The sequence below is a fragment of the Mustela nigripes genome, chromosome 6 (genome assembly GCF_022355385.1).
Source record: "Mustela nigripes isolate SB6536 chromosome 6, MUSNIG.SB6536, whole genome shotgun sequence".
Taxonomy (NCBI): domain Eukaryota; kingdom Metazoa; phylum Chordata; class Mammalia; order Carnivora; family Mustelidae; genus Mustela; species Mustela nigripes.
Window position 1 is genome coordinate 46,632,191 of NC_081562.1, and position 14,096 is coordinate 46,646,286.

Genomic DNA, 14,096 nt, shown 5'->3' on the forward strand with positions numbered 1-14,096 from the left:
CTCTGTTGGTTGGGTTTCTTTTGGAACTCCCTTAGGAGTGTTGTTATGACCATTAACATTTATTGACCATGAACTAAACCCACAGCAAAGTGCTTTACGTGGACATTTTGTTCAATCCTCACAACTCTGTGGCCTGTCACTATTACCAAAACTGCCATTTTTCTGATGAAGAAACTGAAACTGACGGAGAGTAAGTAATTTGCCTGTAGTCCCCCAGCTAGTAAATGAGTAAACCAAGACTTGGACCAAGGCAATCTAACCAGCTCCTCGCTCTATTACCGGCATCCTTCCTTTCCACTTGCTGGCTTCGATGTCCCTCTAAATTTCCCCAGTCAAATTCAGTTCAGGCAGAAAAGTCCAAGAAAAATGGTATCAATATATGAAAGTGAATTCTTTTAGTACATACCAAAATATAAGAAGCATGACAATTTTGGTTGAAAATTTCCGTAGTTCATTCTCTAAGTGATGACTTTTCAATCTATTTCCCTTTTTAGTTCCAAGCGCTGTCAGAAATATTCACGTCTCTCCCAATGGGGCGACAGATAGCCTGACAGTCAGCTGGACTCCTGGTGGGGGAGACATCGATTCCTACACAGTGTCAGCGTTCAGGCAGAATCACAAGGTTGAGTCTCAGACAGTCTCCAAACACGTCTCGGAGCACACATTCCACAGGCTGGAGGCCGGGGAACAGTACCAGATCGTGATCGCCTCAGTCAGCGGCTCCCTGAAGAACCAGGTAGACACAGTGGGGCGGACAGGTGAGTGCCCACCTGGAGAAGAGCCAAACTGTTTTCCACGACAGGACAGCAGATGGACTGACTTAGCTATTCACAAGACAAAAACATCCGAAGTCAAAGCCATAATTCAGTGTAGTTTCAAGAGCCCTTTTCATAGTTTCTTTTTGCATTTTTCTTTCGTAATAGAGATCTTCAGAACAAATGAAAGGTCCTGAAGGGCCATATCACTTGAATAAACTGTCGTACTTGCTAAATGATGTAGAAACTTTAGTTTTAACACATAGACTTCTGTAACTATTTACATGAACTATTTACATTTAAGTAGTTACTATTTTCTGTAAAATTTACCCTTCGCAAATTTAAAAAAAAAAATGAACACCTATGCCATTTACTTCATTTGTTACAAGAATAAGTAACAAATGAAGGAATAATGTGCCTCTTTATATTAATATTACCAATAATATACTACTTTTAAAACACGAATAAGCTAAAAGCACCTTCTAACTGCCAGGCATTTAAAAATGATCTCCAGTCACATTAGAAGATAGAGAGCTTTATTTCCATCTTATAGATGAGGAAAGTAAGGCCCAGAACACTTATAAAACATTATCAAGGATGCACGTAATAAGATCAAGAGCTATAACTCAAATCTAGGTTTGTCTGGCTCCAAACCTTTTGCCTTCTCTACTGCGGTAGAATACTTATCAGATGCATTCCGTTCCCATAACCACTCATTTAGCCGTGGGCCTGGGCTTCTGTCCTGTCCCCTCCTGTGTATCTATTTCATATATGTATCTCTCCAACCACATACCAAGCACTATGCTAGAAAATGGGAATTCAGTGGCAAAATAGAGCCCCCAACCTCAAGAAGCTTATAATCTAGTTAAAGAGACAGGGAAATAAAAAGACAATTACAACACGATAACTTCTAAAATAAAAGTAATAATGGGGTGTGTTAGGAGCAAATATGAAGAGCCATGACAGGGTTTCAGGGAAAAGTAGCATTTAAATAGACACTAAGAAGTCATCCTGGTGACATGGGTGTTGACTTGGCTCCCGCAGAAAAAACAAAGGCCTGAAGGTGAGAGAAAGCACGGCACACTGAGGACCTACACACTGTGTGGTGTGCTAGAGTAAAGATGAGCCGTATGGCCAACGAAGTAGATGGACCAAATCATGAAGGGCCTCGTATGCCTTGCTAAGGTGTTTAGAATTACGGAGAGCCATTGAAGGGCCATCTGCTTGGGGCTGCCATGAGAACATGCAGATATAGTGTGGGAGGTGAGGAAGGAAGGGCACTGGTCAATCATGTAGTGAGGGATGATGTAGTCCTAGGGGAGTGGGAGTGGGCAGAGAAGGGAGAGAAGTGTATAGATCAAAGAGATAGAAATTGTAGGATGTAGAAATTACAAGACCCATGTTTGATTATGTGTAGTATAAGAGGGACAACCCACGTTTCTGACTTGCGCCAAGAGGAACAAAGGACAATAAGGAGGTATGAGGAGGGAGCTGAGGAGTCCAATTTGGGCCTCTTAGGAACTGGATGGAACATGCAGGGAGAGATGTCATTTGCAAAAATAGAAGAGAGATCTGAACTGCAAGTTTAAATTTGGGAGTCGTCACCATATGGGTAACAATTCAAACCATGGGAGTGAATGAGATCTCCTAAGATTATGTAGAATGAGAAAAAAATATGAGCCTAGGACAGAAAATCTTACTAAAAATAATACTACTTTACCTTTCCCATCAGGAGCCATAGTAAAAAAATTTATGATATACTACTGCTTAGGTCAAGGCTGAAAGGTTTGACTTGAGTTAATCTTGGGAACGAAAGTCTAAACATAATTCCACCATCCAAGCGATATTCACTGAATGTAAATTTGTTCAGCATCTTCCACTTTCTAGATACATACATCTGAATCACTTTGCATATTTATCAGAGTCACTTTCACTAATTTTTCTACTTGTTTGACTTCAAGAGCCTGTCTAAATTCAGAGGGGAAAAAAATAGAGACTCAAAGCAGGGGTACATATAATCTAGGCCAAGAAATACTGTCTCGTAAGGGCACATGGGAAGTGTCCATGAGACATGAGTGAAATGGTGGCAACCTCTTTTCTCTGCCGCTGATTTAAAGTTTTTCTCACCTGCTTTCTCAGTTGGCTTAGCCTAAGTGACAGAACCTAACAGCCCTCGCTTCTCTTCTTCCTTTGCAGTCCCAGCGTCTGTCCAGGGAATAATTGCAGACAATGCATACAGCAGTCATTCCTTAACAGTAAGCTGGCAAAAAGCTGCCGGCGTGGCAGAAAGATATGAGATCCTGCTTCTAAACGACAAGGGGATCCTTCTGAGTAACACATCAGAGCCAGCTGCCGCCAAGCAGCACAAATTTGAAGACCTAACGCCAGGAAAGAAATATAAGATACAGATCTTGACTGTCAGTGGAGGGCTCTTCAGCAAGGAAGCCCAGACTGAGGGCCGCACAGGTAATCTGCACAGCCCATCGCTTTGCCCCGGATCCCATCCCTGGGTGCTATTCCTTCAGAGCCGCAGGGTCAAAGGGATGAAGCTACATGGGGAGAGGAGAGCTATTTCTTGACACGATGGGGATGTTCACTGTGATTTATCACTTCCGCATCAGTCAGCCTCTTCATGGGGGCTCCAGCCTACCCCACTCCAATTTAGATGTATTATTAAAACCTACTGCCATTGTGATAAGTTACCACTGACCTAGTGACTTCAAACACCAGTTTATTTTCTTAGAGTTCTGGAGGTCAGAAACTGAAAGTGAGTCCTATGGGGCTGAAATCGAGGCTTCAGGTATCAGCAGGACTGTGCTTCTCCTAGATACTTCAGGGGGAAATCCTCTCCTTGCCCTTTTCAGGCTCCAGAGGCCACTCACATTCCTTGGCTCACGCCCCCTTCCAGCAATAGCATCATTCCAACCTCTGTGTATGTCACCATATCTCTTTCTCTACTCTTCTGCTTCCCTCTTCCATCTTTTCAGGACTCTCGTGATTACATTGGTCACCACCTGGACAATCCAGCCTAAGCTCCCTGCCTGGAGATACTTACCTTAATCACATCTATAAGGTCCCCTTTGCCACATAAGGTAACATATTCCCAGGTTCTGGGGATTAGGACATGGACACCTCTGGGGGTCGTTATTCAGACAACAACCCTGGTCTGATGGCTTACTCATTAAGGAGCTCCATCTGAAAGGGAGGGGGGTGATGCTGACAGAAACATGAAGATGAACTTGGCATGCTTTGTCCTGGAAGAGCTGACTGACTGGTGGGGGAGACAGACACACAGACTAAGGGTGATGATACATTGTGATAAGGACTATATAGAAGAAAGGAATATCCAACATCAAGAAGAGCATGGAAGTTGGGTGGAATTGGGAGGTCTTCATAAAAATGGACCTTTCTGTACTATCCTGAAAGATGAAACAATTCTGCACGTGAAGAGAAGGTAGAAAGAAACCCAGTGCAGAGATCCTGTCCTTTGGCAAGACTGGGAGGTGTGAGAAGGACCAGTGAGAAGCCACGGGTGAATGAAGTGAGGGTGGCATGAAGGAGAGGTGAGGCCGGGGGAACAGAATGAAGCCAGGTTAGAGAGTGCCTGGCACACCTTCCTCAGGAATTTATTTTTCCTTATAAGCTGTGAGGAGACCATACGAGGTTTTTCAGCCGGAGAGGGAGTGTTTTGAAATAAAATTTGTACCTCAAAAAAGATAAATCAGATGGCCATGGGGAATAGATTGAATGGAGAAGAGACTCACTCATTAAATCATTTGTCACTGAGCAATTACTATGTGCTAGGCACCTTTCTAAATGCTGGATACACAGAAGTGAGGAAAATAAAGCCTGATGGTCATGAAGCTCATATTCTAGTAGGAAAGAAAGGCAACAAACACAATAAATAAGTCAAGAGTGTAGTAAGTTAGATGGTAGTGAATACCAAAGAGAAAATTAAATCAGGAAAGTGGGGTAGCAAGTGTTAGAGGCTTACAGTTTTGGATAGTACAGTCCTCAGAGGTGTTGTCGAGAAGGTGATAACTGAGCAGAAAAGGGAGAAAGGGCTGTGCCAGTATTTGGGGGAAGAATATCCCCATGCAGAGCAAAGGGATGGCAGAGTGAGGCAGAGACTCAAGCAAGAGACTCAAGCAAGAGTGTGTCTGGCCTGTTGGACCGGTAAAGAGACCAGTATAGCTGGAGCAGAGCAAGAACAAAGTAGGGGGATGTGATCAGATAGGTAGTTGGGGTCATAAAATGATTGCAGTTATAGAAATGATAAGGGTCAAAAGCTAAACCACCACAGGGGCCCTGTTGAAGAATTGTAGGTTTAGTCAAGAACTATTTCTACGTGAGATAAGATGGCACTTGGTATCTGAGTAGAGTACGGAAGGAAGAACAGAAGATTCCGGAATGACCCCCTGGGGTATCTGGTAGAAGATGATGCCATTAATTGAGATAAGAGAAGTAGGAGGAGGCTGTGTCAAGGAGGAATGGACAGGGTTTAGTTGCATACTGAGTTTGAGATGTCTGGATGACTTACAGCAAGGGATGATCACGGGTAATTGAAAATATGGCCCAAGCTCAGAAGAGTGAGCTGAAGATAAATATTTGGGCAAAAATTCCAGTTAAATCCATGTCTTAGTCTGTTTAGGCTGCAATAAGAAATAATACCATAAACTGGGTGGCTTAAACAACAAACTTGTATTTCCCATGGGTCTGGAGGCTGGAAGTCCAAGATCAAGTCACCAGCAGATTCAGGATCCATTGGGGGCCCATTTCCTGGTTCATGGTTGGCATCTTCTTGCGGTGTCCTCACATGGTAGAAGGACATGAGAGCTCTCCGGTGTCTCTTCTATAAGGGCACTACCCCCATTCATGAGGGCTTCACCCTCATGACATAACCACCTCCCCGCGGCCACATCCCCAGTACCATCCCCTTGGGGGTTAGGTTTCAGCATATGATTCGGGGGTGGAAGGGACATAAACATTCAGACCATAGCAATCCATGAAGCAAAAGAAATTGGGTCCTCAGCTTGTGTTACGGAACGTGCAGAGGACAAAGGTTGGAGTGATGGGAAAGAGTAGCTTTTAAGGAGAAAGCAAAAGAGGAAGTGTTTAGAGCAGAAGGAGGAGAACCCAGGAGAGACCAAAGCAGGTGTCCAGTTCTGTTCCCACTGATAGCCCAAGACTTCTGCAGTATCAGGCAGCCCCTGTGCAAACAGTTGGGTAGCTGGTCACTTCTGAGGGCTCTTGATTACTTTGCCAACGGGTGCCACTGAAGGCCGAGAGGGTCATTGAATCCCAAAGTCGATCTTTTTCTTTCTTTCTTTCTTTCTTTTTTTTTTTTTAATGACTTTGGTTTTTCTCTTGCTTCTCTTTCCTCGACCCCTGAATTGAATCTCCTTTGGCCCACTTTCTCTTTCTCTCCCACTTCTCTTCCCTCCCTGCTGCCCTCATCTCCGTGGGCCATTCCTTAGCTTTTAGATGGCATTCAGAGATGTGTGTTTTGTTTTGTTTTGTTTTAAATTTCTGATCTAGCTCTTAGTGTTAGAAAAACATTGAGTCACACAAGTCAGATTAACATTTATTTCAACCCAAAAAATGTTTTTGAAGATCATTTCCCTTTACTGGTTTTTCTTTGTTCTCTCTCTTTGTTTGGGGGTTTTTTGTTTGTTTGTTTGTTTTGATTTTGGTTTTTTCGTTAACAGTTTCAGCATCAGTCATGCACAAAATTCAGTCTTCTTTGTTTTGGGGTCTCCATGAAGTTGATATTTTCTGAAGGCAGAGACAATGTGTTTTGGGCTGCTGTATAGTGTGTCCCTGCTGTCCTCGGGCCTGGGCTGTGTTGGGGGCATGCCGAAAGTCAGTCTCACTGTCTGGCTCAACTTTTGCAGTCCCTGCTGCTGTCACCAACCTGAGGATCACAGAGAACTCCACCAGACACCTGTCCTTCAGCTGGACCACCTCAGAAGGGGAGCTCAACGGGTACAATATCTTTCTGTACAACCCAGACCGAACGCTTCAGGAGAGAGCTCAGGTTGACCCACAAGTCCAGAGCTTCTCTTTCCAGAACTTGCTGCAGGGCCGAATGTACAAAATGGTGATCGTAACTCACAGTGGGGAGCTGTCTAATGAATCTTTCATATTCGGTCGAACAGGTAAGGCCCGGATCCAACCAAGCAGGAATGTAGAGCGGAGAAATTGTCTCAGTATTCACTGGCTTTTCTGTGTTGTGTCCTTCGTTTCCTGTTCTATACATGGTCTAGTTCTATATGAACTTGGTGATCTTCAGGCTTTTTGACCCTAAACCAATCTTTGATTCTGTACCAGAATAGCTTGGCCCCGGTTTCTGCTCTGTTGCCACCATTTGTAGACTTCATAGGGTTTGGTGGAAAAATGAATCTGGCTCCTCTATGTGCCAGCTAACCACCACAAGAGGGTTGTAGCCCATTGTGGCTCCATTCAAACTGTTCCCCTTGGGAAACTTCCACACTCATGGAGCAGAGGGCAGGTCTGGAGAAGGTCCACTGTGGAAAGGACCAATCTATGAGTGCTTCGTGACACAGCACAGCATGAACTGAACACAAAGAATTGCAGGAAAAGGAGAGATAGAGAGAGAGAGAGCTCTCTGGGCTGCCAGTAAGAAATGGAATTGACTCTTTTCCCATAATTTGAGTTCATTGTCTTATCTTTCTATTCAGTTATTTTTTTTGATATCTCATGATAGTTTTTGAGTGCTTTCTGTGCCATGCGGGGCTCACTGATGGACAATGACCGTGAATGGTGCTGATGAGGCCCCTGATCCACTGAGCCCACATACGTGTGGGACTGGGGTGGGGGAATGGGCACAGGGGAGAGGGGGCAGACAGCAGATTTTTAAGGAAGATGACTTGGGAACACCCTCAAGTCTAAGAAAGAAAAAAACAACATGCATGACAGAGAGACTTGACAGGACAAGATAGTACTTTCGACAGAGAAAGCATTTCAGCTGAGCCCTGCAGGTGAGGGGAGCTGTGTGAGAACACATCCCAGGCGCCCAACAGAAGATCTCAGTGTGTTTGGGGAAGGGAATAAAAATGAGCAACAGATCCAGATCAGCCTAGAGCCTGAGTAGAATTGCCTCCGTGTTACCACTTCCAGGGCCATCTGCCCTTTGCACATCTTCCCTTCTCTGCTCATTAATGTTGGAAGTTCCTCCATCGAGAGACAAGAGTCTTCACTCTGGAGAAGAACGAGACTTACATACCCATGGGACAGGTGCCAGCATGACTAATTTACACAGTGGTAGACGTGACAGTTAGCACTCTTCTTCCAAGTGAGGCTCAACTGATATAGTTTGGCTAGGAAAGCGTTGAGGGAACGGAGAGCCTACAAGAGGGTGGAGGGGAAGCAGAGACACCCAGAGGGTGTGGGGGAGGGGCCTGGGAGAGATGGGCCAGCTTGGAAGGGGTTGGCACCTTCTGTGAACACTTTCAGGCCTTTCACAGGCTAATTTATAAACTGTGTGACCAGTTTTAGTAAATAATTTCTGAAGATCTCATTTTAGATGTTTATCAGACTACATGTGGCAAGCATACAGAAGTCACCACCTGCGGTGTTTTGTTTTTGTTTTTTTTTTTAAGATTTTTATTATTTATCTGAGAGAGAGAGTGCGCACAAGCCCGGGGAAGGGCAGAGAGAGAAGCAGACTCCCCACTGAGCAGGAAGTCCAATGTGGGTCCAATGTGGGCCAGACCCTGGGATCCTGAGCTGAGAGAAAGGCAGACACTTAACCACCCACTGAGCCACCCGTGCACCCCTGTGGTGGTTCTTTTTCTTTTCATTTGTACCACAGCTCTAGACCACATGCCCCTAAACCTATGCCCTCAAATACAGGCCAGATCTGACTCCACAATTGGGACTACTTACCTATATGCCCAACATCACTCATATCCTCACCTGTAGGCCAAATGCCTTTGTTTCTAACTCTCGTTCTTAGTAAAGGCTTTCACTGTGTTTAAGTCCCAGCTTCTGTGAGTAACCTCAGAGGATCCAATCGAAACATGACAGACAGTCTCTGGTTCAGCTGGAGTCCCGCCTCCGGGGACTTTGACTTTTATGAGCTGATTCTCTACAACCCCAATGGCACGAAGAAGGAGAACTGGAGAGACAAGGACCTGACCGAATGGCGTTTCCATGGCCTTGTTCCTGGAAGGAAGTACACACTGTGTGTGGTAACTCACAGTGGGGACCTCAGCAACAAGCTCACGGGGGAGAGCAGAACAGGTAAAAAACCCAGTTGCCAAAGGCTAGTATTGGTGGCACACATTTGAGTTACATTTTCGTAAGAAAAAGGGAAATCAGTAATGGTGTGCCATGTGCTAGCTCCTGAACTTGGAAAGGCACTATGATAAAGGAAACAGACCTTAACCGCAAACATACCACAGAAGATCTAGGAATATGATCTAGGTCCTTAGCTTATCTCTGCCACTTACCCATGTGAAGCTAGGAATGTCCTGAGCATCTCTAAGTCTCAGTTTTCTTATCTGTAAAATAGGGATGATCATATACATCATCATTGTGTTGCCATGGGCAGTGCTTTCTAAATATTTTATTTCCTGGGCATATATAGACAATGTTAGTCTGAATGCCACCCTGGGGTCAATGAACGAGGCCTTCTGGATGTTAACTGTCAGTGGACTGTAACCCTCACACCTCAGAAATCTAATGGAACCAGTACATACTTGTAACCCATTAGGGCCCACTCCTATTCCACAGTACTCTAGTAAGGAAACTCTGGCTATGAAAACTGAAGAAAATGTGCATTAAACATTTGAGGAGAGTACCTAATGCATAGTAAACACTACAGATAGAAGCTTCTGTTTAGGTTTTCATAGTACCTCTTCTTACAAAGTACTTTGACATATGTCTGACATTACTCAGCTGTCTTATCTGCATGTGTTATGGCATGGACATGTTTATGTGATTTTTTTTTTCATGTTCTCCTACGTACAGCCCCAACTCCTCCCAGTCTTATGTCATTTGCTGATGTTACAAACACATCCTTGGCCATCACCTGGAAGGGGCCACCGGACTGGACAGACTATGATGACTTTGAGCTGCAGTGGTCCCCCAGAGACGCAATCACGGTCTTCAACCCCTATAGCAACAGGAAATCAGAAGGACGCATCATATATGGTCTTCGTCCAGGGAGATCCTATCAATTTAGTGTCAAGACTGTCAGTGGCGACTCCTGGAAAACCTATAGCAGACCGATATTTGGATCCGTGAGGACAAGTACGACATGTTTACTACTCTTGGTTCCCCCTAAGAGGGAGGGAAAGTAGGTATTGTGACATCTTATTCCAGTGAGGCATGGCTCAAATCCACATTTTTACTTGGGATTGGTTAGATGTGAATTCAAGCAGCCGTCAACATAGACTTGTTCATTCCTTCAACATTAACAACAGTGGACAATAAAGAAATGATCTTTCCCTCACAGAGCTTGCGGTTCAGTGGGAGTTGTGAGGAAAGAAGTATTTGGCTCTCTAGAAACTCATGGTGGGGACATCTAACCCAGTACAAGAGAGCTTCCTGGAAGAAGCAGTCTCCAAACCAAAACCTAAGCAAAGAGTAAGATTCACCAGGTAGATATGGGGAAAGAAGTGGAGAATATTCTAGGTAGAGAATAAAATATTTCAAGATCAGGCGGGACAGAGGAGCTGAAAGTAGTTGACCAGAGCATAAAAAGTAAGAATTAGGAGAGTCAGGTGATAAAATGTCTTGAGAACCACGGTAGTGACTTTAACTTTATCCTTGATCAATTGGAGTCACTGAGGGATTTTCGGCCAAGATATCATAATCAGATTTACACTATAAGAAGTCACTCTGGGCACAGTGTGGAATATAGACTGTAAGGGGCAAACTAGAAACACAGGGATCCATTAGGACACGTGGCGATAAATCCTAAAGATAAAAATGCTTCAACAATGAAATACTTACCAGTTTCTTCCCAAAGGCATTTTGGAATAGATAAAGCAAACCTTGAAGAAACGAAAGTTTTCAGCATAGGAGCCTTAATCCAAATATTTATTTTTCAATAATACCAATATGTGTAGTTTCTAAGATCAGGTCAGAGAGTTAGTGGTTATTGATGAAATAGATCATTGAAAATTAGGAATTTAAGTAGGTAGCTGTTTCACCTATTCAGCAAACATTAATGTTATAGTAATTATAATTTGCACTCCACATCGTATCCAGAGAGCAATTTGAAATTGAATAGCTGAATCTCAAGAAAAATAGGCAAGAAAGAACTAAGAATTTTCATTCACTGCAAGCTCAAGATGGGTTTTTGATGGCTTATTGTGGGTTATGCGACACGTGTGCTCAATTTAAGAACTCAGTAGAGGCGGGGTTCAGCAGATGGCTTCTGGAGTATTATATTCTGTCCTGGGTCCTGAAATTTAAGAGCGGCCTTTACCAAATGGGGCAGGCCTACAAGGAGAGCAGCTGGCAAGAAGAGGGACTCAGGGTTGTGTTTGATAAGGAATGACTGATGGAACTTTGAAGATTGCATTAGATAGGATTGGATTTGGTTGTGGGTAACTGAAAGCCCAAGGTAACAGAGAGTTAAACAACAGAGAACTTTATAATTCTCATGTAGAATCCTTACACAATTCTGGGTCTCTCACATCTACTCCAGCCATGATGAACAACTTGCAATTCCTGATCTTCTACCTTCCCACCCCTCCCAGCCCCACCCTGGGTGCCTGGATTCATACTTTTCTCTGCCTGAAATGCCCCTTTCCCAATATCTTGGTGAGGTATCATCTCTGCCCGAAAGCCTTTGCTAACTAACTCCTGTCCACCATTAACTCCAGAAAGTTGTCTAGCACGCCACCCAGCACCTTCTCTGTCCATTTCTTCTGGTTCATTCTCCTTTCTACCCTGTTTTGTGGCTGTTTCAGACTCCTCTCCCCTCCTAGAGTTTAGGGCTGATGCCTAATTCACTTCCATACTGTTCACAGTATGGAAGGCGCCTTACCCATAGCAGGTACCTATTTCTTAGTGAACAGGGCTATGACGGGAGATCTTAGAAGACATGTGGACTTGAGAGGCAGAAAGGAGAGGGGAGAAAGAACAGAGGAAAGAGGCTGAAGCAAATTTCCATATTATTCTTTGAGTAAATTATCAGAATTATGAATCGGGCATGGTGTTTCTAAAGACTTTCCCTGAGGCCAAACAGAGAAGGTATCTTTGGGTTCCAGCTGTGGTTTGGTTTGAAGGAGTTCAAAAGATTAACAAGGAGTTAATGTTTGAAAAGACATAAGTACTGCTTGCCTCAAAGGCCAATTCCCTTATCCTGAAAAAATCTCCAGGTTTTTTTTTTTTTTTTTCTCAAAATCATTGTTACCTAAACTGTTATGACTTAGCTAAATATTTTAGACCTTGATATGAAACACAAATTCATCCAGTGGCACAAAGATGCCGAGTGTTTCAAAGTCACGCTTGTTGAGGACGAAGAGTCCTGTGACTAAGGAGACAGTGTCAGGAGAAGAGGGGTTTTATGCCAAATCAGAGCAACAGATGATGATCTATTCTGCAAGTGGAAGTGGGGAGCTAGTGCTCCCAGCTGTGCAACCCACAGGCCCTGTGCTCAGAGGGACCCCATACTCCGTTTAATTTTCTGTTGTCACCATCTTGAAATCTTAATATTTTGAACACAGAGTATTGCATTTTTCACTTGGCGCTGGATCCTGAAAATTATGTAACCATAAACCTAACAAAGTTTATGAAAAAACATACATTTTATTCTTTTTAAAGATTTTACTTATTTATCTCAGAGAGAGCACAAGGAGGGGAAGCAGCAGAGGGAGAGGGAGAAGTAGGATCCCCACTGAGCAGGGAGCCCAACTCAAACACAGGACCCTGAGATCATCATCGGGGCTGAAGGCAGACGCTTAATCGACTGAGCCACCCAGGCACCCCTGAACATACCTTTGAGTTTGGGGAGGAAGGGCAAGTGGAGAAAAGAGAAAAGGATGAAATTTGTAACAGGGATAGTAAAGACCCAACAATGAAATGGAAGGGGTTTTCCCTATTTGGTCAAATATAGCTGTCTTTAGCCTTATTTTTTATTTTTTAATCTATCCCCATAATATGCAGTACTCTGTGAGCTCCCGAGTTTGATGTCCCTGGTTAGTGCTATCTGATCATTGTTACTGTGTTTTCTGCTGTGGCCAATGAAACAATGGGCAGCTTTTAAAACTAAGTATTTATCAAGACCTTTGACCCCTGGAATGAGATAGAGTGGTATAGACCTAGATTTTCAAGTTCTATTCAAGAACCTGAAGCCTCCTTAGAAATTCCTAGGGACAGGGGACAAGGAAAAGGAAGCCTCAGGGAAGTCACCCCAGCAGAGCATCCCTGACCCCCACCAAGGCACACTTAAAACACAGGACCAGAGCCTGTCTGATTTAACATAGAGGGCAACGGAGACCTTTTCTTTTTGAAATGGCTTAGTTGCAAAAATTCAAATTTAAAGCCTGTGTATCGAAATCATACAATTTAGCTTCATCGGATGTAATTAGAGATGGGGAGGTCTTGTCACTGGTCAGGGAGGCCTAGAGTTTGGGTGGTAACCTATGAGGTCAGGTCGGCTAGGTGCTTATCTGTCATACTATATCTCTTACTCCTTGTAGAGTCACGCACAACAACCCCTGAGATCATGATCGCTCTTCAGTGAGTCCCTAATCGGTCAGGCACGGTCTCAGGCCGGAGAAACTGACTGACCATGAGCACAGGGGCTGGAAGAGCATGGTGTATACAGGGAACCACGAGCAGTTACTGAACCGGAGGATGGCTTGTGAACAGGGAAGGCAGAGACTGGAAGCGGGGGGGACAGAGCCAGGGCCTAGAAGGTAGCAAGGAAACAATGCCATATCTTAATTTTCTCATAAGAGCTGGCTTTTATTGAGCAATTAATATACCAATGCCATGTCTTTGTTTTTGTTTTTGTCTTTTCTCATAAGAGCTGGCTTTTATTGAGCAATTACTATACCAGACACAGATTTTTAGGTGGCTGTGCCTGGTTCAACTCTATGACCCATCACAGTCCCCACAGGAAGTAGCTTCTCTTAATTTTCCCACTTTACAAATGTGGCACAGACACGGCAAGTAACTTGCTCAAGAAGCCACCCCTGGTAAACAGAATCTGAATTCAGGCAGGCCAAGCTGCCATTCTAACCTGCTGGCTACTCAGCCCCAACTTCCACCTGACTTCTGCCCCTTAATTTTAGTGTGGACGCTATATTTAGTGTGTATTTGTGTTTCCGACTGGCACTGGGAGATTTTTTAAAAGGA

The 14,096-nt window shown here is 44.0% G+C and overlaps 1 protein-coding gene across 2 annotated transcripts in view; it reads left to right on the forward strand.

Moving 5' to 3' along the window:
- The window catches only part of PTPRB (protein tyrosine phosphatase receptor type B), a 115,728-nt gene that overhangs the window by 66,624 nt on the left and 35,008 nt on the right, over positions 1-14,096 (forward strand). For both annotated transcript variants that reach the window (XM_059402465.1, XM_059402466.1), the window contains 5 exons: positions 495-758; positions 2,952-3,221; positions 6,650-6,913; positions 8,757-9,020; positions 9,750-10,031. In XM_059402465.1, the coding sequence (XP_059258448.1) occupies positions 495-758; positions 2,952-3,221; positions 6,650-6,913; positions 8,757-9,020; positions 9,750-10,031 (1,344 nt within the window). The remainder of the gene's footprint in view (positions 1-494; positions 759-2,951; positions 3,222-6,649; positions 6,914-8,756; positions 9,021-9,749; positions 10,032-14,096) is intronic.